Below are 25290 nucleotides of genomic sequence, written 5' to 3' on the forward strand. Positions count from 1 at the left end.
TGGTATTTAGAAATGGGGTTTCCCACTCAATTGTCTGAGTGTATTTTCTCTGCTAGTCGCCCTTCCCTGGTGACGATGAGGAGGAGGTGTTTGACAGCATCGTGAATGACGAGGTCCGCTACCCACGATTCCTCTCCACAGAGGCCATCGCCATCATGAGGAGGGTATGTGACCACACACATAGGTCCATGGTCTGTGGCACCTCACAGATTTGTCCATTTAATGTTGTAGTTCTTGTCTCTTTAATTCATGATTTATTTACCTGGGAACAGCAGTTCTGAAAAGACTCTCCCAATAACCACCATAATTCTCTCATTAGCAAGTTTAGTATAACAGCTGGTAATTTGACTTCTACAATGGCTGTCAATGTTCATGTGATTTGTGTGTGTGTGTGTGTGTGTGTGTGTGTGTGTGTGTGTGTGTGTGTGTGTGTGTGTGTGTGTGTGTGTGTGTGTGTGTGTGTCATGAACAGCTGTTGAGGAGGAACCCAGAGAGGAGACTAGGCTCTGGTGAGAAAGATGCTGATGAGATAAAGAAACAGCCTTTCTTCCGGGTGAGTCAGAAATCCATGACACCATATTCATCTTTTTCCATTTCTCTTCATCCCACACTTGTTGTTTTTGCAGGAACATATTTTGCTTTTTGTTAACCCTGTTTTTCTCTCACTCCTCCAGGGTCTGGATTGGGAGGCCCTGCTACAGAGGAAGCTGCCCCCTCCCTTCGTTCCCTCCATCAAGGGCCGAGAGGACGTCAGCAACTTTGACGAGGAGTTCACCGCCGAGCCTCCCGCCCTGACGCCGCCGCGCGAGCCCCGCACGCTCTCTCGCAAGGACCAGGACAGCTTCTGCGACTTCGACTACGTCTCCGACCTCTGCTAGGGGTCGAGAGGTTGTGACCTCTATCACATCATCATCATATGAGGATCATGGGGTCACGGCAGTCTGCAAGGGTGGTCTGCTGCATCCACCACACTGTGAATGTGATATGAGAAACGGAGAAGGGTCAGTCTGTAGTGTAGTCTACGTCTGTGTGGGAGGTATGAACTAGAGGAGATTAATGCAGACCCAGGCCAAGACTCTGTGACTGTGTTTTTTTTTTTACACTGCAGCAGCATCTCACAGAACTGTGAGAAGGGGCCCGTCAAGAAGACTGGTGGTTGATGAGAAATGAAGTTCTGTTACAATGAGACGTGGCTATGTTTTCCAAAGGAAAAGAAGACAGAAAAAAAGAAACTGTGACGCCCGCTAAGCTTGTGCCACCTCCTCCCTATCTAGAACACTCCAATGGCTGTGTCCTTACAAGAACTTGTCATAAAATGTGTAACTTCGACTACACAGTCAACCCCTTTTAACTTTGCCTTCCAGTTCCATCCTCCTTTGTGCCAGTGTTGTTGTCTGCTCTGAGTCTGCTCTGACGTCTGAGGATCTCCATGTAACGTTCAGGGTTGGGATCCATTCCATTTCAATTCAGTCAATTCAGGAAGTCAATTGGAATTTCAGTTTATTTCCTGAATTGAAATGGAATGGACCCCAACCCTGGTTCCTTCATACTGTGACAAAACACAAATAATATTTGGGAGAGGGTGTGGTGGGGTGGGGTGGGTGCATGGCTTGAAACGATGCCTTACATTTCTACTGGGATCTATAGAAATGCATTTCATTTTGTTATTTTGTGTTCCCTGGTAACTAACTGTGGTCCCTGGTAACTAACTGTGGTCCTTGGTATGCAATGAGGGTGATAATGTTTTACATTAATGCTAAGAGGAGAAAAGGAAGTACCTCCATCTGCCTATCAAAATGATTGCTTGGAGGAAGTTGAATTAACAGTGTGTAGAATCGTCTATATATATGTACTCTACATTGTTACAATGTTGTGAACAATCACCCATCAAGTTACCCAATGCTAGTCTTGTGTCAACAGAAGGGTAAAGAACCACTGCTTGGAGGAACGGTCAATTCTGATCCAACCAGATCACTAGTGCATTCACAATGGGCAATTGTTGCCCTTTTAACATTCTTTAAAATGTTCTGATTTTAGTTATTATGGGGGGGGGGGAATCAACGGCGACAGTGCTTTTGGTTCTGTTTTTGGTTGATAATGAAGTCGTTGAGAAAAGCAACAGAGAGCATTATTGAATTTATCCTGTTGCCTTTTAATTGGTCCAATCTGTGAATTTTATATAAGGGTGTGCCATGTGGCAGTCTACACCTGTGCCATTTGGTCATATCTGAACACACAAAAGAAAGGCTGAAGGATGTCTCGTTCCAAACATGTAAATATTCACACAAACGTACACACACTGAGAGACTTTAATGCTCAAGACACTCAAATTCAATCAGTGGCATGAAGCGGAAACACATCCAAGCAATGAATCATGCTCAATGCTTCTCCAGGTTGAAGTGACCATTAAGAACGGATCTAGGATCAGTTTGTTCTAACCGCATCCATTAGGAAAAGAAAACTGACCTTAGATCAGAATTTAGAGGCAGCTTCATCCTCCAACTACAGTACATGCTCATCTGCAGAAGTCAATAGAAAACAAACTTTACCTCCCTTGTCTCTGTGTATGGGGGTGTGTTTTGAATCATGTTTGTCTGGTTGCAGACTCTACTTATCTTGTGTACGACTATACAAAAGGAAGTGAAAGTATGAGATTAGTTATTTATAAAGAACATCTGTTGGGAAAACTTGTGTATACGGTTTACTGTGTTTGATTGGGTGTCTCATCATCAGACCATTCTCTGTCACCTCCCTGCTATTAATGCAATACTGTATCTTCACAAGTAAGATGGTCATAAAACAAAGGTAATTTTTAGACAAGCTTTACCATGTCAACTCATGAAGAATATCCTGAAAGTATCAACTCATGTCCTCTCAAATTCATGTTGAAAACTAAAAAATAGATGCAAACATCAACATCCATCTTGTAATAAATCACAAAAATGCAGTTTTATTTTTGTTTTGAATGGGACCTTGTGATGAGCTAGTAAATTGTAGGACTATGCTAATTTGGAAAAAATAGTATTTTTTATTTGCATGATAAATTTACATGCATACTTCAGTTGATTACATTGTGTCAATGAGTTCTATGGCCCCAAAGCTTGACAGCAAATTTTACAACATGCTATTCCAAACATGCAAGCAAGCCAATTTTCTATGGAAATGTCTGACCTGAGAATGTTTCAAACAGGGAGGGCATTGGGACATCAGCCGTCCCTGCCTGTATAGTCCACAAGAGAGGGAGTCAGTCTTGAGCTAGCTGGTTACGCTCGATGATACCAGAGAGGAAGAGGCAAAGCGAGAGGATTTACTCTGCCCAAAATCTGTCGGAGTGAGATTAAGCCCTTTTTCTGTACGGAGGTATATGAGAGTGTCGGAAGTTGAATTACGTTAGGCTTGCACAACGACTTAGTTGTGCATGTTCACGCTCGCCTATGCCCTCTCATTGGTTAGAATGGTCCCACATGATCGCGCCTGCCTTCAATCATTGAGGGCATGTATTTCCATCGTTAGAACGGTCACTCTGCTATCTACTCATTATAATAGATCATCTTTGAGAGTGTTCAATTTTTCAAGATGTCGTCGCTGGAACAGAGACTCTCCCGAATCGAGGAGAAACTAAAGCAAGAAAATAAAGAAGCTCGTAGAAGAATTGACCTCAATATCGACATGAGTCCACAACGTTCACGTCCGAGGCCAAGTGAGTATCCGTGGGGGAGTCGGTAACGGAGAGAGGAAAGGGAAAATAAGCGAAAGGAGAGGCAGAGTGAGGGGGTGTAATAGGGATATGCTGATGCTGTTGGCTAACAGGCTAAATGGATAAACAAATACCCCAACTCGGGACGTTGCCCTGCCCAGAGGTGTCATTCCTTTTCCATGTATATAACATATCACATAAACATTTTGAAACTATGTAAACCAGAATTTTATATCAGTGCAACGTTGTAACAGAAACTCAATTTAAATCCCGAACTGTGTTTTGGTTCTGTCCTGGCAACTGCTGGCCAGCAACTAGCTAAGTTAGCTCTAGTAGGCCCCATCATCCATCCGTCAGTCAATTTGTTGTTGTTAATTTCTCAACACGGAAAATTTACTGTTTATCAGTATTTTACATTTTATATCTGGTCTAATATGGTTCATTAACCAGATATGGCTTGTGTGTGTATACATTTCTAGCGAAACTTCAAATATGATTTTGACCGAGTCAATGTTGTTAGTAGCCAGCTAAGCTAACGTTAGCTTTTCGAGCTAACGCAGCTTGCCAGTTAGTTGCGTGAACAAACTTGCCAGCTATAACGTTCAAGATAGCTAGCAAACTACCCCTGAAATTGGCTCTTGTCACGTCACAAATTGCACGAATATAGTGGTGTTAGTAACTACAAAACTAAACCAAAAACTTGTGTTTTCATTTTCTAAACCAATTCCATATGTCTGATAAACTCGTGATTTGTTTTGCATTAATGCTGTTCTCATATTTTGGGCATGATGGATATTTCTTTATTTCGGCAGTCTTGAACATCTTTGGCAGGTAATGTTTTGGTCATCATGTAGACGAACACATCTGGCAGAATGTGTGGGCATAATATAGCTGGCTAACTAGAGACTTTGCCAGGTTAGCCACCAAAATGCACCATGCGGGATTTATCCCAACAGCCCTGATTTAGGATCAGCTTACAGCCGATATGAAGGTCAAACATTTCAAACAGGCTTGGCTCCTGCCCAATGCTTATGGGTGAATTTCGTTTGCACCATTCAATGCCAGCCACATTCAGTGCAATGTGGTGATATGGGTACTCAACCCTATGCTGATAGTGGTGGTGTCGCCCTGAGGTAAATTTCTATTCTTTTATATCAAGTTATTTAATGTGTTTTCTTCTCACTGCGTTTCTTCTTGATGCGTTCTCTCTCCCAGCCTCATTGGAAAGCTAAAGGCATGGGAAAGCACAGATGGTGTGGTAATGCAACTCTTATCTTTGACGAGCTCAGCATTTGAGGTGCTAGTTTTTGTTTTTTTCGAACACAGCATATCAACTGGTCTGATGTGCTCTTATTTGATTGAACCTTACTTCATTTTGTTTTGTGTGTGTGTGTTAGTATGGGGTTGTAGTTCATTGGTGTGTGTGTGTGGTAGTTTATTGGTGAGTCTCTGTGGGTGTTAGACAGGGTATGTGAGAGTGAGTACCTGGCATTGAACAGTGCAGTAATGTGCACGTGTGTATTTTCTCTCCTCTGTCCAGTCATCGTGATCCAGCTCAGTCCTGCTCCAGCTCCTTCCCAACGTGCAGGTATCATTCAATCATCGCTCTCTCTCTCTGCCACTGCACCCTCCATCCTTCCTTCTCTTTTTCACAATCCAATCTTTATCCCTCTCCTTTCTCTCCCCATCTCCATGTCACTCCTATTCAATAGAAAGGGAACATTTCACCCTCAGTAGCTCAGAACAGAACGTATAGATGCTAGTAACTTCATACATTCTTCAGATGGTTTCACCAAACCTGAATGGCTGGCCTGACTGATACCTAACCAGCTTATACATTATCCTTAGAGTTGAATGTAGGCCTAAATGAATTGCAGTACATAACACAACACACAGCCAATGAATTCTCCTCTTACAAAATATGTGTAATAGGCTAAGGCTATTGATGTGTAAAATTGATAATTTCAGATGTTTAGCCCACAATTGTACACAGCACACCTAAAATATTCTATTCTGACAGTATGGAAGCCAAGAGGCATTTTCTATTTTCAAGTGGCCATTTGCACTGTATCCCCAGTTGGATGCAGTCTCACCTCCACTCTAATCTCATTCTCCCTCCATCTTTCCATCCCTTCTCCATGTGTGAGTGCCAGTGGCAGGGCAGTGGGTGTGTATGCCTGGGTCTGCGTGTGTGTGAGGATATTATTAACCCGTTTTGCTGGATGCAGAGAAAAGGTGCATGTGGCTTCCTGCACGGTTTTTATTACACAGTCTAATCCAGCATCCCACCACCGGTTGGTCTGCAGGAGTGTTGCTGTGACCAAATCTGACCACCTCTTCTCTTCCTCCTTTCACATCTGAAGACTTGTCCTTCAGTCTGTTTGTCTGTCATGTCTTCATCCAGGCTGGGCCCAAGCTGGCATTCTCTTTGCTCTGCAGTTCAGGCTGTGACAGGTTAATTTCTGTCTGTCTTGTGTCTCCGTCTGTTTCTTCCGTGCTCTTCCTCAGGGTCAGATAGTGTTCTTTGTGCGCTAACTAAGTATTCTCTCCTGGCATCCCCCTTGCAGTGGCACTGTCAATTGCCAGCGGTGCCTAAGTGGCTGATGTGTGTGTCTGTCTGGATCCAGCTGTGTGGAGGGCTGTCTGGTCTTTGCCAAAGCAAAAATTGCCCGAGTCCTTTACTAACCCCCACTAACCAATTCTCTCCAGTGAGCAGGTCCTGGCTGCAGGTGATTGAACCAGGGATAAAAGCTACTGCCTGGTGTTGGTGCATTTTTCTCTTGAAAAGACGTTGTTTTTTTTTAAGAACTGGTCAACACTATCTCGTTGCTTTGAAAACCTCAAACAAACCAAAGGCTCCGAAGGTGCCCTTTGCAAAACGACCCATTTACATATTAGGAATGGGGCGCTCTTCACACAGTGTATAAAACATATCATATGAAATGTGTTCATTTTATCTAAAGAAAATACGGTCTGAACGGTCTGAACTGAAGGTTGGGGGGGGGGGGTTGGACTCCTCTCCAGGGGGGTCTCAGAGGTCACTGAGAGAGCTCCAATGTTCTGCAGCAGAGGGTCCACTCCATTTGGTGGTGCTGCTAGCTAGATACTGACTGAGCAGCAGTCTGAACGCATGGCCTGTTTGTGTGGTTGCATGGCGGGTCAAAGCTAACACTACTCTCGTAGCTGGTCTCCACTGCTCAGTGCTCACCCTGTCTACTTTACCCTGTGAAGTGTCGTCTCCTTGAACAATAACACTTTTAGCCTGTGTGTCAAATTATGCAGTAAAAATGAATCGACTAAACAAGCCTTCAAGTTCAATTGAAGTTGTTTACCTATGCTTTGCTAATACACAGGCTAAGGGTTGTCTTGCTAATACTTGTGGAATGTCTTGTCGAAGTGTTCGTATTGTGGTCTATAGACATTCACAGCCGACCTCTGTTGGAGACTGAACTGATATCGTTCTACTTACACTGCTCTGTCTGTCCATCAAGGTCAAATTGAGCATGGACTGCTTTCATTCACTCCTTTCGAAGTCTGAATAGAAACATGGGGGAGTCCCAGATGGTACATTTTCCCCTTATAGTGTACTACTTTTGACCTGGGCCCATAGGGCTCTGATCAGAAGTAGTGCACTAGGGGAAGTTTGGGATGCACACTAAATGTGTACAAACTGAGAGGCAATGGGTGAGACCTTGAAGTAGAATAACCCTGAATTTTATAAGCCAACCTATACAGTGTGTTCGGAAAGTATTCAGACCCCTTCACTTTTCCCACATTTTGTTACGTTAGCCTTATTCTAAAATGTATGACATTGTTTTTCTTCATCAATCTACACAATACCGGGGCGGCAGGTAGCCTAGTAGTTAGAGCGTTGGGCCAGTAACCGAAAGGTTGCTTGATCAAATCCCAGAGCTGACAAGGTAAAAATCTGTCGTTCTGCCCCTGAACAGGGCAGTTAACCCACTGTTCCTAGGCTGTCATTGTAAATAAGAATTTGTTCTTAACTGACTTGCCTAGTTAAATAAAATAGTCCATAATGACAAAGCAAAAACAGTTTAAAAAAAATGTTGCTACTTTTTTTCTTCACATTTCACAAGTATTCAGTCCGTTTACTCAGAACTCTGTTGAAGCACCTTTGGCAGCAATTACAGCCTTGAGTCTTCTTGGGTATGACACTACAAGCTTGGCACACCTATATTTGGGGAGTTTCTTCCATTCTTCTCTGCAGATCCTCTCAAGCTCTTTCAGGTTGGATGGGGAGCATTGCTGCACAGCTATTTTCAGGTCTCTCCAGAGATGTTTGATCGGGTTCAAATCCGGGCTCTGGCTGGGCCACTCAAAGACATTGAGGCTTGTCCCAAATCCACTCCTGCATTGTCTTGGCTGTGTGCTAAGGGTCGTTGTCCTGTTCGAAGGTGAACCTTCGCTCCAGTCTGAGGTCCTGAGTGCTTTGGAACAGGTTCATCTTTCCCTCGATCCTGACTAGTCTCCCAGTCCCTGCCACTGAAAAACATCCCCACAGCATGATGCTGCCTACACCATGCTTCACCATAGGGATGGTGGCAGGTTTCCTCCAGAAGTGACGCTTGGCATTTAGGCCAAAGAGTCCAATCTGTTTCATCAGACCAGAGAATCTTGTTTCTCATGGTCTGAGAGTCCTTTAGGTGCCTTTTGGCAAACTCCAAGCAGGCTGTCGTGTGCCTTTTACTGAGGAGTGGCTTCTGTCTGGTCGCTCTACCATAAAGGCCTGATTGGTGGAGTACTGCAGAGATGGTTGTCTTTCTGGAAGGCTCTCCGACCTCCACAGAGAAACTCTGGAGCTGTGTCAAAGTGACCATTGGGTTCTTGGTCACCTCCCTGACCAAAGCCTGATTGTTCAGTTTGGCCGGGCGGCCAGCTCTAGAAAGAGTCTTGGTGGTTCCAAACTTCTTTCATTTAAGAATGATGGAGTCCACTGTGTTCTCGGGGACCTTCAATGTTGCAGCCATTTTTTGGTACCCTTCCCCAGATCTGTGCCTCGACACAAGCCTGTCTCGGCGCTCTAAGGACAATTCCTTTGACCTCAACGCTTGGTTTTTGCTCTGACATGCACTGTCTGCTGTGGGACCTTATATAGACAGGTGTGTGCCTTTCCAAATCATGTCCAATCAATTGAATTTACCACAGGTGGACTCCAATCAAGTTGTAGAAACATCAAGGATGATCAATGGAACAAGATGCACCTGAGCTCAATTTTGAGTCTCATAGCAAAGGGTCTGAATACTTATGTAAATAAGGTATTTCTGTTTGAATTTTTTATGAGTAAGTGTGTAGATTAAGGAAAATTGTTTTTTTAATCCATTTTACAATAAGGCTGTAACAAAGTGGGGGAAAAGTCAAGGGCTCTGAATACTTTCTGAAGGCACTGTAGACCTGTAACTGTCAGGGTGTTTTGAATAGCCTGTCAGTGACAGGGAGTTGGCAGAATCCCAGTGCACCAATGCTATTTGGCTTCCTTTCCTTAGGTCTCACTCTGTATCACTGTTTGGTCAAAGAGCTAGATAGATTCTGCTACAGGGCTGCCCTCTTCAATGCTGTAAGCTCAATGATCATTAAGAAGAGAGATGTGGAATTGATTACAGTAACACTAGCCTGGGTGCCAGTCTGTTTCTGACAACGACAAGTTTCCTAAAGCAGAAACGGGCTAAAACAGACTGGCCTCCAAGCTAATAAAGGACAGCCCCAGTCTTCCTCTTTTACCTTCCCTTCTTTATAAATCTCCTCTCCACCCCAGCTCTTCAGCTTCCCCTGGCTAACGACGGAGGGGGGAGTCGCTCCTCATCCTCTGAGAGCTCGCCCCAGCACCATTCCTACCCCAGCCGCCCGCGACACATGCTCAACCTGCCCACGCCACAGTACAGCCTGGTGAAGAGCGTGGAGAAGTAAGACAAACGCGCATGCACGGAGCATACACACACACACACACACACACACGTGCATGATGCAGATACGCACACAAATGTATACACATGCACACGGAGCATTCATGTTCTGGAAAGGGATACAGAAAGTTTAAAAAACGCTTCCATTCACACACATGCGTCAAATGACGCACCTAACCTTTTTGTGCGTCTGTGCCGTGTCCCCTTAGTGCGGAGATAGACCAGAAGCTGCAGGAGATCATGAAACAGACAGGCTACCTGAAGATCGACGGCCAGGTAAGAGACAATAGCATTGCCTGAAGTGATTATTATTTTTTGCTATTTCGCTCTACTCATTAAAAATAATGTGCTGTATTGACAAGGAGACGGTACACCATTTATAACCGGATAGAATACACATAGCATTATAGGTTCTGTAGTACATCATGCTACATATGCCATGTATGTTTGTCATTAACATGTTGTGACTCGTCACCTGTTCCCCTCAGCGGTACCCGGCTGAGGTCAGTGACCTGATCAGCGAGGGGGAGATCGGCAGCGGCACGTGCGGTCAGGTGTTCAAAGTGCGCTTCAAGAAGACGGGCCACGTCATCGCCGTCAAAGTAAGCCTTGTCCACCTCCAACCACAGCTTGTTGGCATTAAGACAATATACACTGCTCAAAAAAATAAAGGGAACACTTAAACAACACAATGTAACTCCAAGTCAATCACACTTCTGTGAAATCAAACTGTCCACTTAGGAAGCAACACTGATTGACAATAAATTTCACATGCTGTTGTGCAAATGGAATAGACAAAAGGTGGAAATTATAGGCAATTAGCAAGACACCCCCAAAAAAGGAGTGATTCTGCAGGTGGTGACCACAGACCACTTCTCAGTTCCTATGCTTCCTGGCTGATGTTTTGGTCACTTTTGAATGCTGGCGGTGCTCTCACTCTAGTGGTACCATGAGACGGAGTCTACAACCCACACAAGTGGCTCAGGTAGTGCAGTTCATCCAGGATGGCACATCAATGCGAGCTGTGGCAAAAAGGTTTGCTGTGTCTGTCAGCGTAGTGTCCAGAGCATGGAGGCGCTACCAGGAGACAGGCCAGTACATCAGGAGACGTGGAGGAGGCCGTAGGAGGGCAACAACCCAGCAGCAGGACCGCTACCTCCGCCTTTGTGCAAGGAGGTGCACTGCCAGAGCCCTGCAAAATGACCTCCAGCAGGCCACAAATGTGCATCCCTTTATTTTTTTGAGCAGTGTATAATAGTACTGGATTGCATTTTAAACAGGCAGTCTGGAAGCGCGTTACATTGTCTGGCAGGGGGTCACTTCACTTTCATGTCTTGAGGATGAGTCTGTCCATCCGGCCTCCGCTCTGATTCTGTTGTTCTGGATGCATTGTCTTGTTGCAGTTTGACACTTACGATACAATATACTTTATTGTCCATTTAGATGGAAATTAATTTTATGGTGTCAGCATTAGGGATACACCAATATGATATTTTTGTCCGATTCCGATATTTTCTTTGCCAAAAAAACAATATCGATATTTACAATTTTAGCAGCCTTTTAAGCGTTCTAGTACATTTTTAAATAGTTGAAACACACACACACACACACTGACCAAAAAGTTATTTTGTTGGCATTTACGTATGTCACCATTACCAGTAAAACATAATCAAAACCTGTTTCTTTCACTTACGTGCTGTGCTGTTTTGTTGTTCATTTGTTCAGTCTCAACCAGGATTTCATCATACATGTCAAGCAGTGACGTTTCAGCTCTCTGTCTGTCAGTGGCCTCTCCTCCAGTGCGCACTGTCACGGTGTCCGTTTCCATCTTGTCCAGCTGTGTCTGTAACATTTCACGTAAACCCTGTTTTCTTGTCTGCATTGAAGTAGTGGTCCTTGTACCTAGCATAGAGCATGGTGGTGACACAGTAGAGGTGCAGAGAGAATGCCATCGAAACGCTTGTTCACAGCCTCTTGTAGAGTACTTTTGTAAGTTGTAACCCCACGGTCTGTGTGGGCAGTTTTGTTGAGCAGGCGTCTCAATGCCATGACAGAGGGTATCACGTCTGCTGCAGACACAGTTGATGAGCTAATTTTTCCAGTCAGTTGTTCGAATGGCGCTAGGAGTGTGTTCATGTTTCAAACATGTTCTCAAATGCCATTGAAATGGCAGCAGCGGTATGAGAACCAGCACATTCTTGAGGATGCAATATGACTTTCCTCAGTAGGAAATCCTCGTCGACCCGCTGTGCTGTCAGACTCAGCATGCTCATGGGGTTGACATCGCTGGTCCAAATGTCAGTCGTGAAGCTAATAACAGTGACGCCCATAGCAAGTTGCTCAGAGATGTGCGTTTCAACAATACTGTGTATCTCCGGTAGGCAACGTCTGGAAAAATAGCGCCTACTTGGTAGTGTGTACATGGGCTCAAGGTGATTGACCAGTCAGCGAAAGCCAACATCCACGATAGAGAACGGTTGATTGTCGAGGGCAATGAATTCCATTTTCTTGGCGTTAATGGATTTCGCCTTTGAGTTGTCTCGCTGAAATGTTCTTACTCATTCAAATGACTGCTGGACTTGAACTTGTTTAGTTGTTGGAAGTGTCCGCTTAGTATTTTTCTGCTTTTGTTCTGTGTAGCGCTGTATTTTTCGTGGCGTCATTACGTTATATAGGTATGCACGTCAGCTTAGACATCGGCGACAAACTAGACATCGGGGCCGATGCCAATGTTGGCATTTTTAGCGAATATCGTCCGATTCATATATGCTTGCCGATATATTGTGCATCCCTAGACAGCATACAAACACAACATATTACATGCCGTACGGAAAACTGCAAAGTTAGTCCACAAGTACACACTTACATTTTAACATATTCAAAGTCTTTGCGGCCTACTGTCTGACCGTGTATTGGGCCTGCATCTGTCCTATGTCCCACTGTTCAACAGCCTAATGTCATGAAACTAGCCTTGCTCCTATTCTTTCTGAACAGTGGGAACCTTAATCGCCTTCCAGCAGCTCGAAACATTTGGCCTATTCCGGTATGCAAGTGCTGTGTGGATGTTCTACTGCCGCTATTTGGGATAAGGCCATAGCATTGGTTTTTCCTACTGTGGCAGAACACATAATTCCATATCAGCCGATTTGACCAGAGGATATAACTGTTGGAGGCAGCCCTGGGCTGTTTGTCAGTTCAGTATCGCTGTTCTTTTTTCTATCGGTTTCTCTCTGGGCTTTGCCTTCCATTGTTTATCCTCACACAATGATAGTAATTATACTGTATCGTCACGGCTACAATTAAGCATTGTTAAACCCCCCCCCCCACCCCCATTTATCTTAACTGTTTAACTATTAGGAAGTCAGTCACTACTAGTCTATGGGGGATTGCATAAAATGCTTATCCTTGGTATACACAGTCATGGTTACAAGCACAAACAACATGGCCTACAGGGATAATGGCTGGAGCTGTAAATTATACAGTGGGGAGAACAAGTATTTGATACACTGCCGATTTTACAGGTTTTCCTACTTACAAAGCATGTAGAGGTCTGTAGTTTTTATCATAGGTACACTTCAACTCAGAGACGGAATCTAAAACAAAAATCCAGAAAATCACATTGTAAGATTTTTCAGTAATTAATTTGCATTTTATTGCATGACATAAGTATTTGATACATCAGAAAAGCAGAACTTAATATTTGGTACAGAAACCTTTGTTTGCAATTACAGAGATCATACGTTTCCTGTAGTTCTTGACCAGGTTTGCACACACTTTAGCAGGGATTTTGGACCACTCCTCCATACAGACCTTCTCCAGATCCTTCAGGTTTCGGGGCTGTCGCTGGGCAATACGGACTTTTAGCTCCCTCCAAAGATTTTCTATTGGGTTCAGGTCTGGAGACTGGCTAAGCCACTCCAGGACCTTGAGATGCTTCTTACGGAGCCACTCCTTAGTTGCCCTGGCTGTGTGTTTCGGGTCGTTGTCATGCTGGAAGACCCAGCTACGACCCATCTTCAATGCTCTTACTGAGGGAAGGAGGTTGTTGGCCAAGATCTCGCGATACATGGCCCCATCCATCCTCCCCTCAATACGGTGCAGTCGTCCTGTCCCCTTTGCAGAAAAGCATCCCCAAAGAATGAGGTTTCCACCTCCATGCTTCACGGTTGGGATGGTGTTCTTGGGGTTGTACTCATCCTTCTTCTTCCTCCAAACACGGCGAGTGGAGTTTAGACCAAAAAGCTCTATTTTTGTCTCATCAGACCACATGACCTTCTCCCATTCCTCCTCTGGATCATCCAGATGGTCATTGGCAAACTTCAGACGGGCCTGGACATGCGCTGGCTTGAGCAGGGGGACCTTGCGTGCGCTGCAGGATTTTAATCCATGACGGCGTAGTGTGTTACTAATGGTTTTCTTTGAGACTGTGGTCCCAGCTCTCTTCAGGTCATTGACCAGGTCCTGCCGTGTAGTCCTGGGCTGATCCCTCACCTTCCTCATGATCATTGATGCCCCACGAGGTGAGATCTTGCATGGAGCCCCAGACCGAGGGTGATTGACCGTCATCTTAAACTTCTTCCATTTTCTAATAATTGCGCCAACAGTTGTTGCCTTCTCACCAAGCTGCTTGCCTATTGTCCTGTAGCCCATACCAGCCTTGTGCAGGTCTACAATTTTATCCCTGATGTCCTTACACAGCTCTCTGGTCTTGGCCATTGTGGAGAGGTTGGAGTCTGTTTTGATTGAGTGTGTGGACAGGTGTCTTTTATACAGGTAACGAGTTCAAACAGGTGCAGTTCATACAGGTAATGAGTGGAGAAAAGGAGGGCTTCTTAAAGAAAAACTAACAGGTCTGTGAGAGCCGCAATTCTTACTGGTTCGTAGGTGATCAAATACTTATGTCATGTAATAAAATGCAAATTAATTACTTAAAAATCATACAATGTGATTTTCTGGATTTTTGTTTTAGATTCCGTCTCTCACAGTTGAAGTGTACCTATGATAAAAATGACAGACCTCTACATGCTTTGTAAGTAGGAAAACCTGCAAAATCGGCAGTGTATCAAATACTTGTTCTCCCCACTGTATATTATAGCTATGCAATTTAAGATGTAGAATGCTATTATGTTTTGTTCAGCCTTAACTGGCAGGTATAAACTTTATAATCAGTGTGTTCTGTTCTTAAAATACATATGCCTACCTCTATCGTTCAATCATATACAGTTTCACTTTTCACCATCTGGTGACCTACTGTATATAGATGAGGGAATACGTTTGCATGAGAGGGAATACGTTTGCATGAGAGGGAATACGTTTGCATGAGAGGGAATACGTTTGCATGAGAGGGAATACGTTTGCATGAGAGGGAATACGTTTGCATGAGAGGGAATACGTTTGCATGAGAGGGAATACGTTTGCATGAGAGGGAATACGTTTGCATGAGAGGGAATACGTTTGGATGAGGGGGGAATACGTTTGGATGAGGGGGGAATACGTTTGGATGAGGGGGGAATACGTTTGGATGAGGGGGGAATACGTTTGGATGAGGGGGGAATACGTTTGGATGAGGGGGGAATACGTTTGGATGAGGGGGGAATACGTTTGGATGAGGGGGGAATACGTTTGGATGAGGGGGGAATACGTTTGGATGAGGGGGGAATACGTTTGGATGAGGGGGGAATACGTTTGGATGAGGGGGGAATACGTTTGGATGAGGGGGGAATACGTTTGGATGAGGGGGGAATACGTTTGGATGAGGGGGGAATACGTTTGGATGAGGGGGGATAGGTTTGGATGAGGGGGGATAGGTTTGGATGAGGGGGGAATAGGTTTGGATGAGGGGGAATAGGTTTGGATGAGGGGGGAATAGGTTTGGATGAGGGGGGAATAGGTTTGGATGAGGGGGGAATAGGTTTGGATGAGGGGGGAATAGGTTTGGATGAGGGGGGAATAGGTTTGGATGAGGGGGGAATAGGTTTGGATGAGGGGGGAATAGGTTTGGATGAGGGGGGAATAGGTTTGGATGAGGGGGGAATAGGTTTGGATGAGGGGGGAATAGGTTTGGATGAGGGGGGAATAGGTTTGGATGAGGGGGGAATAGGTTTGGATGAGGGGGGAATAGGTTTGGATGAGGGGGGAATAGGTTTGGATGAGGGGGGAATAGGTTTGGATGAGGGGGGAATAGGTTTGGATGAGGGGGGAATAGGTTTGGATGAGGGGGGAATAGGTTTGGATGAGGGGGGAATAGGTTTGGATGAGGGGGGAATAGGTTTGGATGAGGGGGGAATAGGTTTGGATGAGGGGGGAATAGGTTTGGATGAGGGGGGAATACGTTTGGATGAGGGGGGATAGGTTTGGATGAGGAGGGGGCAGGGGATGTAGGTTGCTGGAAACAGCTGATACCCTGGACTCTGGAGTGAGGTAGGTTACTATGGTTACCCGGTGACAGATTGGACTATGAAGCACTTTCAGTGGATAATCTCCTTTTAAATCCCCTTTTTAGTGTAGGATTAGTCCTAATCTGTGTCTGGGAAACCGGCAGTATGCGATTGACTAATGGTTAAGTGCTAGACAGGTGTGTGGGTTGGGCGGAGTTGTAAATTAGTGGTGCCATCCAGTTGCTTGAAGTTCTCCTCCCTCAACTAAAACATCATCATTGAATGTTGATGACTGATTTATTGTGTGTGTGTGTGTCACTAGCAAATGCGCCGGACAGGAAACAAGGACGAGAACAAGAGGATTCTGATGGATCTGGATGTGGTGCTGAAGAGCCACGACTGCCCTTACATCATCCAGTGCTACGGCGCCATAGTTACCAACGTGAGTCACACACAGTTAAATAAGTTAATTTGCCACGCTATAGTTACCAACGTGAGTCACACGCACAGATAATTTAGTATGTCACATCATTTAAACAATATTTATTCATATTGACAGAAATAGCTTCTTTCTTGTAGCAGTTTCACTGTTCTGTTTAAAATGCCAATGTTATGCGACTGACTGTGATTGGTCCTCAGACGGATGTGTTCATCGCAATGGAGCTGATGGGGACGTGTGCTGAGAAACTCAAGAAGAGGATCCAGGGGCCCATACCTGAACGCATCCTGGGCAAGATGACTGTGGCAGTGAGTCTCTCCATCTCGCGTCTTATCTCTTGCGCTCTCATACCCTCAATTCAGGATTTGAACTGAAATTCAAATTCAGAATTTAAAAAATTGCCCTTCATTTTCAATTAGGTGTCTTTATGTTCAGTTCATCTCCTGAATTGAGTTCCAGTGGAGTTGACCCCATCCCATAAAAAGTTTGTTCACCTTCTCTTCAATGTAGTAGTGTTACCCTTTGTGTGTGTGTACAGATAGTGTCAGCTCTGCTGTACCTGAAGGAGAAGCATGGTGTGATCCACCGGGACGTGAAGCCCTCCAACATCCTGCTGGACAACAAGGGCCAGATCAAGCTGTGTGACTTTGGCATCAGCGGACGACTCGTCGACTCCAAGGCCAAGACCCGCAGCGCCGGCTGTGCTGCCTACATGGCTGTGAGTCACCTTGGTGGGCACACGTACCCTACCACGTTTAACCTACCGAAGTGAAGGCTGCCATTTTGATGCTAAAGCGCCACTATTTTTCCACCTGGGGTTGCACATAGCTCTGTGAAAATTCTGAATGCTGCTGTCCTCTGTAAAATGTGTTTAATTTCCCTGTGTATTGGTACAATAAATGCAGTTTCCCCCTAACCCAAGCCTGTTTCTGTGTGTTCCCAGCCTGAGAGAATAGACCCCCCAGATCCCAGCAAGCCTGACTATGACATCCGAGCAGACGTCTGGAGCCTGGGCATCTCTCTGGTAAAACACCCACACTACTGCATCACACCCTATTCCCTATGTGGTGCACTTCTTTTGGTCAGTCCTGTGCCTTCGTATTTGGCCCTGGCCAAAAGTTGAGAGCCTTACCTACCTTCTACGATATTAAATACACAGATAAGAACTTTGGAAGGTATAAAACATCAAACTCCAGATTTTTTAAAGATGAGGGGACACTTCTCAATGTTCCGTCATCCATCTGAAAGGATCAAATGGGTGTAAGTAATATGATAATTGCTCCATCAAGCCTTTTGGTAGGCTAGGTGGAATTTTCGCCGTATTGTTTACACCCAAACAGCTATTCACATCTACAAGGGAGCATGAAATGGTGTCTAGGTTAGGGGCTAAGGGTTGATTTCTAACTAGTGAAGAGGTTTGATAACTTTAGTCTTAGTGACCTGTCGTTGTGAGTGTAAAGGCTGGTTTACTGTCGGTCTACCGACATGTCTAGACAATTTATGTAGCGACTTCAAACTTGTCTTTATGAAAAAGTATAAACGCACAACGAGGTCAGCAATCCGGTGCTCCAAATAGCATACATTCTCTATTTTAACACCAATAAACCCATCCGTTTTAAAAGTGAATTCAGTAAATGTCAACCAAGCAAGCAAGGCAACTAAAAGCAATTTTCTAAACAATGTTTTGGTTCGTTAGCAAGTTCAAATAATGACCAGAGAATAACTGACAACGTCTTTAACTTTAGCTACTTTTTATTCATTATTATAGGAAAATAAACTCACAAGTAATGGCGAGTTTACAGAAAATAGCTTACTGCCACAGTGTGACTAAATAAAAGTTTGTCATTGTATCTGAGAATTTTAGAACTCAGTCTGGTTGCTGTGGCAGTCTGGTAACCACAACAACGGACATAGCGACAGTCGCAACAAGAAAGCTGACAGTCACAGCGATGGTCTACAGATGTTCCACTGGAGTATAAATTTAAATGTCGTTTTGACCAGCGACGCTTGTCGCATTCTAATTGTCTACAGACATGTCGTTAGACCAAGTATAAACTGGCCTTAACGCTGTAATGTGTTGTCTCGGCCTGCAGGTGGAGCTGGCCACAGGACAGTTCCCCTATAAGAACTGCAAGACCGACTTTGAGGTCCTGACCAAAGTGCTGCAGGAAGACCCTCCCTCGCTCCCCCTCAGCATGGACTTCTCCCTCGACTTCCAGTCCTTCGTCAAAGACTGGTGAGACAAAACACACACCCACTGTGTGACTCATTGAGAGAGTTTATTATTAATTTCTGCAGTCTTACGGCTCTCAACCAGTCTCTGCTGACAGTACAGTTGCTAAGTAATATCAAGTGATATTTGTCTGTTCATTTCTACGTCACTGACTGCCTCTTTCCACAGCCTCACAAAGGATCACAGAAAAAGGCCAAAATACCACAAGTTGCTCGTAAGTCTCTCCCCTCCAGCTATTCACACACTGATTCACCACCACTCTAAACCATGATTTGGGATTACAAGAAAGGGAAGAATGTTGTCTGAATTAAATGTTTATTAGAAGAAAAAAATCTGTACATTAGAGAGAAAGGGAATGGATGCAGTGTTCAAACTCCTCACTTCTGCCCTTCCTCTCACTGATATCCCCCCTCCTCCCCTAGGAGCACAGTTTCATTCGGCGCTATGAGGTGCTGGTGGTGGACGTGGCAGGCTGGTTCCAGGCGGTGATGGAGCGCACTGAGTCGCCGCGCAGCAGCCAATGTTACCACCAGCACCAGCTCCACTCGCTCTTCAGCAGGTAGCCCCCGGCCACTGGCCCCGCCACTGGAGCCTGCAGCCGCTGCAGCCGGGAGACCCCAGAGAGGGTCGGAGACACGGAGTAGGCCTTTATCCCTAGACAGACTGGCTCGGTGGATTGATTGATTGATTGAGTCTGGTTGATTGACTGATTGAGTCTGGATCAGGACAGACAGACACGAGGGAGAGTAGAGCCTCACACTGTAGTTAAGCGTCATCAGAAGTCATATCAGCACATGTACATTATCATCGTGAACACTTCAGCACATACTGTAGGTTACTCTGTATCCACAATGCATGCACACTTTTCCATCCGTTCGATACTGACGTACAGTAGTGATACTGTAAATGCATTCACCTGGTTAAATACTACTCACTCACTAATCATATCTCACGCGCCTGTGTAATCTTGTTCAGCTCCAGCCCTAGTCATAGCTACGGGGTCTGACAACAGAGTAGTCGATACACACTGGAGCTAATTTCTGCTACATCATGTAGTGTTAAGACAATGTAAGAGTCCCTACGGCAAGCCCAGAGGCCCAGTTTCATCCGCAGTGATGGCTAGGCTCAGAAGTGGAAGGTTCAGTGCAATATTCAGCCGGGTGTTTTTGTTTCTATACTTACTCTTCAACAGGTTGTGTATGAGTGTGTGTACTAAGACACAAGTGTGCGCTCACTATTATGGATGGCATATAGCTGTCCCACTGTAGCTCTAACAGACCAACTAGACCCGCTGTATTTGTTTCAGTCTGGTTTTTAACCATCGTTTTGAAAACACAATAGATGACAAACTTTAACTTTGATTCAAATGCTTAGAGAGAATATCAACAAGTACATGTTCTAGCAGCTTTGAATTGGAAAAACGGCGAAAAATACAAAAAAAAGTTGGGTTATGCGTAGCTCTGTAGAAAAGGTGTTTTGTATTTATTTATTTTGAGTTCAGGATGGTTTTGAGTGGGACTGGATAACCGGTGGATGAGTGGGAGGGATACAGAGGAGGACAAAATTCTGCCTTTTATCGGACTTGGTTTACTGCATTTACCCCAGATGCTGTGAAACTCAGTCAGGGGAAACTGTACTGCCAGGTAGATGAGGTTTAAAGCAGTGTTACTTATTGTTGAAGAGGAGTGTTAGAAAAGAAAACAGTTTGGAGGCGAACGGAGTGGAGGCGTGAGTTATTTGTGTCAAGAAACAGGCAAGAGACAGCAGCTTGCCCTTTACAAATAATACAATTAGATATTTTTGGCTGTGGAGCATTTCAACCCTCCCTCCTTCCGCTCTTTCTCAATGGCACTCAGCCACTCACCCTCTTCTTTATTTCATTCTTTCTGCTGTTCCATCTTTTAGAGGCTCCACTGTTTTGTCAAACCAAAGGTGGTAGTTGTTGGAGGGTGTCACACAAGGCCCTCTCGTTGCTCCTGACTGCTGCCTCCCCTCCTGCAGAGCCAAAGCCAGGTAGAGAAGACTACCCCCTCCCTTTCCTAGCCTGAGCATTAGGAGTTTGTAAGACAGCACTGACAGATCTGGGATCAGGCTTCCCCAACACACAACCAAGCCAAATCACTGCTAGACACAGACACGATAAGAGAGGGAGATCAACGGTATGTCAGAGAAATGGAGAGAGGGAACCGGAAACGTCGACTATGAATATGTGCAGAAGAAGAGCTAGGGAGAAGCAAGACGAGGAAAGAGTTGGATTTAAAAGAAGAAGTATTTGGGATGAAAGGATGAGGTGAAAACGTGGAGGAAGAGAAGGAAAAGAAAGTGAGAAAGAAGGTCAAGAGAGGTACGTGACAGAAAGGTAAGGGCCATCTAGAGCTAGTGAGGGAAGAGTGAGTGACAGCAGAGCGGTGAGTGTTTTGATAACGGAGAGATGTGAGGAGGAGAGAGTTTGGAGCCCTGAATTCATCCATAGGCAGCCAGGCTATGGATCAGATGTTGGACATTGTAAAAGCTTTCAATGGTGTTGCACCAATATACCAATTATGATTTTTAGAGTGAATTAGGATTTGTGTTTTGATTGTTTGCTATTCTATTCATTATTGTATCTTTCAAAAAATATTTAATTATTTATTACGTTGCTATTACTGCTGCTAAATTTTTGCTTTAGACTGCTGTCGATAATTGTCCCCCAAAGGACAAATACTTATCTTTTTAAACCAAATAAGTGAAGTAATGCAATGTCTTTACAGTTACCAAATACAGAAAAGCAAGTCTGATGGTGAAGGGTGTGAGAGAACAGTGACAGAGAGCTAAACCCATAGATGAGTAGCATAGGTTAACGTCACTAAACTAATCCACGCAATTGATGTACACCTCACATGTATCTAACAGTGTAATAGCATGTTGTAGTCACATATCGCACTACAGCACCACAAAGTCTAGTTATTAGTGAAGGGGTGTCCGTCTGTCCGTCCTGACCTGTGAACCTTGACCTTTTGCTCCCTGATCTTAGACATTGTAGTCCAGGGTCACCCTGATTTAGAATGGTCTGTCTACCTGTCTGTCTGTCTGTCCGTCCGTGGGCCTCCTGCAAGCTCGACCTTGACATTATACACCAAAGGTGTCATCAACGAAAACAAGTTATTACTGTTATTGATATTCTAATTGATTACTATGACTACGATATATTCAGAGTTTCTCTGTAGCTAGTGTGGGATAGGGGGAGGGGGTGCTTTAGGTGTAGCAATGCCCGTGTGTGTAGAATACAGGGAGAGACTTGTACTCTGACAAAGCCTGGGCACAGCAATCACACCCACTCAGCCAGACAGACCGTTTTACTGTGTAAACTGGTACTGTAATAAGCCACTGCTCACCATCACCAGGTCTTGGGAGAGTTCAGGAGATTGGCTGTGTTGCAGGTAGAATATACATGGTTCTCTTATCGTTGTGGAATAGAGAACAGTGTTGGTTCTTTGCGTTATGTTTCAGTCTGCAACGTTCTGTTTGTTGTTGCCCCTCTGCAAATCATCATGTACCAACTTTGAACCATGGCTCTTTGGTTTTAGTTCTCCTATAGGCAATCAGGTAGTAATGACAGACACATTATTATACAAGCTAGGCTGCCTGGCCCACTTGCTAAAACAAAGTTCTAAAGTACTGACTTTATATGTACTTTTATTAGTACTATCCCTTGTAATTTACATGCTTTCTACCCCTTGGGTTGTCCAAAATCACTACAAAGTGCACTCTACTCAAAGTGCACCCTATTCCCCCAGTCTTGGCTGTCCAGTGCTGTGTCAGACCCAGTCTCCCACTGTCAACTTTCTCTTTTGTTTTGCTGAAGTATTTTTACAAGCACACACACGTGGTTGGAAAACACCTGACAGGTGACTGTGCCACTCTTCACCTTTCTAAAAACGGCAAGAACTTTTTTGGGCCCCTAGTGCAAAACCTGAATGACTTGGGTGTTTTAGTGTGTGTTTGTAAAATGTATAATACAATTTGAAAAAAGTTTGAATCCTAACCCATTGCCAAGGACAGCGGTGGCGCGCCACACACACTCCAAATGTAGGCTATAGACAATATGTCCACAGTGGTGCTGGTTGGCTGCTGTTTTGTGCTTTTGTGTGTTCTTAGCAGGCAGTGGCAAAGCCAGCGCTGTTAAAGATGTACTCTGGTAGGGTGTCTCTGAAATCACACCCTATGTAGTGCACTACTTTATCACCAGGGCTCATAAGACCCCGGTCAAAAAGTAGTGCACAAAGTAGTGAATAGGGTGCCATTTTGGATGCACATAGTAGTCTGCTGCTGCGCTGTACCTTGGGGGTGCGGTGGGAGGGTGTGTCATCGCCCCATCTGTAAGTAAAACCAAATATCATTTTCACTATGCAGTCATTCAAATCAGTCAGCTTGCTGTACGTTAGGAAGTACTCCTGTATATAAACATATGGTGATGAAACTGGAGTTGATGACAATATGAGATCTTCTATCTAGAACGGTTGAATTCATGCCTTCAGCTGGTCCAGGGGGGAAATGATTTAAGCGAGAGACGTGTTTTTGAATGAGCTGACTATTTAAGGATTGTGTTGTGGTGGGGCCCTTGGGTTGTAGTTTTTGGGGTGGGTTAAATGGGGTTTGTAGTTTGGGAGTTGCTAGTCCAATGCTGTAAGTATATCAAGTGCATGTTATTGTCACTGATGTAACTGCTATTGATTTTAGATTAGGGACGGGGGGGGCACAACTCTATTTATAATTTTTACATATTATATATTATTTTGCAAAATGTTGAATTGTATACTTAGGAAAATACACACTTTCCTTTGTGTTCTCTTGACTTGTTTTCAATCTGCTATTTGCAATATGCATTTTTACTTGTATTGTCTTTTAGTTGGTTTCATGGCGAGAATGAGTTGTCATTTGTGTAGATCTTTTTTTGTCTGTTTCTTTTCCTGAATGTGCTGTGTGTCTTTCGTTCAATTAGCTGTGAGTGAGGATGGATGGATGGATGGAGGGCAAGGTCTGTGTCTTGGAAGTGTTTTGTCTATGATTATCATTTACCTTTTTTGTCTTTTTTATTTTGTTGATTCATTTGTATTTTATTCAGGGAAAAGATGACACCAAATTGAATAAAGACATTTCCGGATGATCCTAGAGAGCGGTTGAGATGGAGAGTGTGTGACAGTGTAGTTAGAGAAGTCTTCTTTCTGTCCTTCCGTAACGCCTGGGTCAAAGGTGTCTTTTTCTCTCAAAGCGGAGCGATCACTTTCACTGCTCCGTCTAGCCGCTTCTTCTTCCCCCTGTATCGCTGTGAAACTTTGGTCCTCCGATATCCTCTTAACTGAATTTTGTTTTTTCTTTCCATGATCAAAATATCATGATTGATTGTTTCTCGGTTTAAATCTTTTGTGCCATTTTATTTTTCTCTACCCAGAAGACTCACTTTGTTTTTGTGGTTTTCTGAAGCTGTATGGTCAAACTCATTTTACTGCATCTGAAATGGCACCCTATTCCCTAAATGGTGCACCAAAAGTAGTGCACTACATCGGGAATGGGGTGCCATTTGAGACGGCGCCAATGAGAGAGCGTCTTATTAATGCTGAAATTGTCATGAGTGGCGTTTGCACTTGGGCAGCTTTTGAGTCGGGTGGGGAGGAGTCGTTGGGAGCTCTTTTGGGTTGCAGATGTCCCGTTTGACCAATCAGACCTGCGACTGGCAGAAAGGAAAAAAACTGATTTCAACAATGTATATGTATTATCACTATTTATTTATTGGTTGTGTTTTTGTTTTGTTTTTTAAAGCCAAACAAGACACATGGTAAAGAGAATCGTCTGTCATTGGTGTTGCCGTTGATACAAAAGCCAAATATCAAACCACACTAACCCACAGGAAACATTGCTATTGTAGTGGAGTGGTTTAAACTCTAGATGGTGTATGCTTTTTTAGTACTGGCTTGGCTGAGCTGTAGGATGTCGGTCTTCATGTTTGTATACTTTAGTGTGTGCACTCATTTCATTGAAATCCTGCTCAGTCAAGCCAAACAGGTTATGGTTTAAACCTTAACATTTACAACATGGGTGGTATTAGAGAGAGAGTGCTAAGCTAATACCCATTTTAAGTTAGCTCCTATTGTTTGAAACTTGGTTTGGTTTTACACAAGTAATGAATTATCCTCCTGAAACAGACTAGCAGTCAACGTTTTACGCATACTCTGACTGGAAAAAATTGATTTCTATTACGAAGTAGACTGATTAGCTCGTATTTAATCTGTACTCTGTAGCGAGGTGGAAACCCTGTTTTTAAAATGTTGGTAAAGAATAATTTGCTTGTTCCCTAGGGTTTCTAAATGCAGTATTGCATGACTTGCTCGATTTGAAAGGGGGAAATTGTATACTTTTTCCATCGCCATTGCAATTCCATGGCTGTTTGTATGTATGACTCAAAGGGTTTGTTCTGACAGTTGTATCAATCTACACAGCTACTGTCTCCCTCTGCTTTTCGCTGTCTTTCATTTTCCGTTAAATTTCCTCTATTTCAAACAGAATAAATGCCATTATATTGTGAATACCTCAGGATTTTTTTGGAGACAAATCAAATAAAGAAAACTTCCAAAAAGTTGTGGAGA

The 25290-nt window shown here is 44.1% G+C and overlaps 2 protein-coding genes across 4 annotated transcripts in view; both read left to right on the forward strand.

Moving 5' to 3' along the window:
- Positions 1–2687, forward strand: part of LOC120039716 (serine/threonine-protein kinase N1-like) — a 51194-nt gene extending 48507 nt beyond the window's left edge. The window contains exons 21-23 of one of the 2 annotated variants that reach the window (XM_038985124.1): positions 57–164; positions 473–553; positions 675–878. In XM_038985124.1, coding sequence (XP_038841052.1) covers positions 57–164; positions 473–553; positions 675–878 — 393 coding nt within the window. Of the gene's footprint in view, positions 1–56; positions 165–472; positions 554–674 lie in introns of both variants that reach the window. The other variant, XM_038985123.1, reaches the window with a different exon arrangement.
- Positions 2688–3509: 822 nt separating this feature from the next.
- On the forward strand, positions 3510–25284 carry LOC120039715 (dual specificity mitogen-activated protein kinase kinase 7-like). 2 transcript variants are annotated; one of them, XM_038985121.1, is made up of 12 exons: positions 3510–3700; positions 5238–5285; positions 9471–9618; positions 9828–9894; positions 10107–10220; positions 16318–16437; positions 16635–16742; positions 16973–17152; positions 17378–17458; positions 18528–18670; positions 18836–18881; positions 19090–25284. In XM_038985121.1, the coding sequence occupies exons 1-12, from the start codon at positions 3577–3579 to the stop codon at positions 19228–19230; spliced, it is 1320 nt and encodes a 439-aa protein (XP_038841049.1). In that variant the 5' UTR covers positions 3510–3576; the 3' UTR covers positions 19231–25284. The 2 variants fall into 2 exon arrangements, with proteins under 2 accessions (XP_038841049.1, XP_038841050.1); XM_038985122.1 differs by lacking the exon at positions 5238–5285.
- Positions 25285–25290: the final 6 nt, after the last annotated feature.

The sequence above is a fragment of the Salvelinus namaycush genome, unplaced genomic scaffold (assembly GCF_016432855.1).
Source record: "Salvelinus namaycush isolate Seneca unplaced genomic scaffold, SaNama_1.0 Scaffold295, whole genome shotgun sequence".
Lineage (NCBI taxonomy): Eukaryota > Metazoa > Chordata > Actinopteri > Salmoniformes > Salmonidae > Salvelinus > Salvelinus namaycush.

What these genes read in the sequence shown, in the direction of transcription:
- LOC120039715 (XM_038985121.1), top strand. Translation starts at nt 3,577, where the DNA reads ATGTCGTCGCTGGAACAGAGACTCTCCCGAATCGAGGAGAAACTAAAG. An exon ending in ACCTGAAGATCGACGGCCAG is followed by an intron (nt 9,895 to 10,106) that starts GTAAGAGACAAT and finishes TGTTCCCCTCAG; the next exon opens with CGGTACCCGGCTGAGGTCAG. An exon ending in TGGGCAAGATGACTGTGGCA is followed by an intron (nt 16,743 to 16,972) that starts GTGAGTCTCTCC and finishes GTGTGTGTACAG; the next exon opens with ATAGTGTCAGCTCTGCTGTA.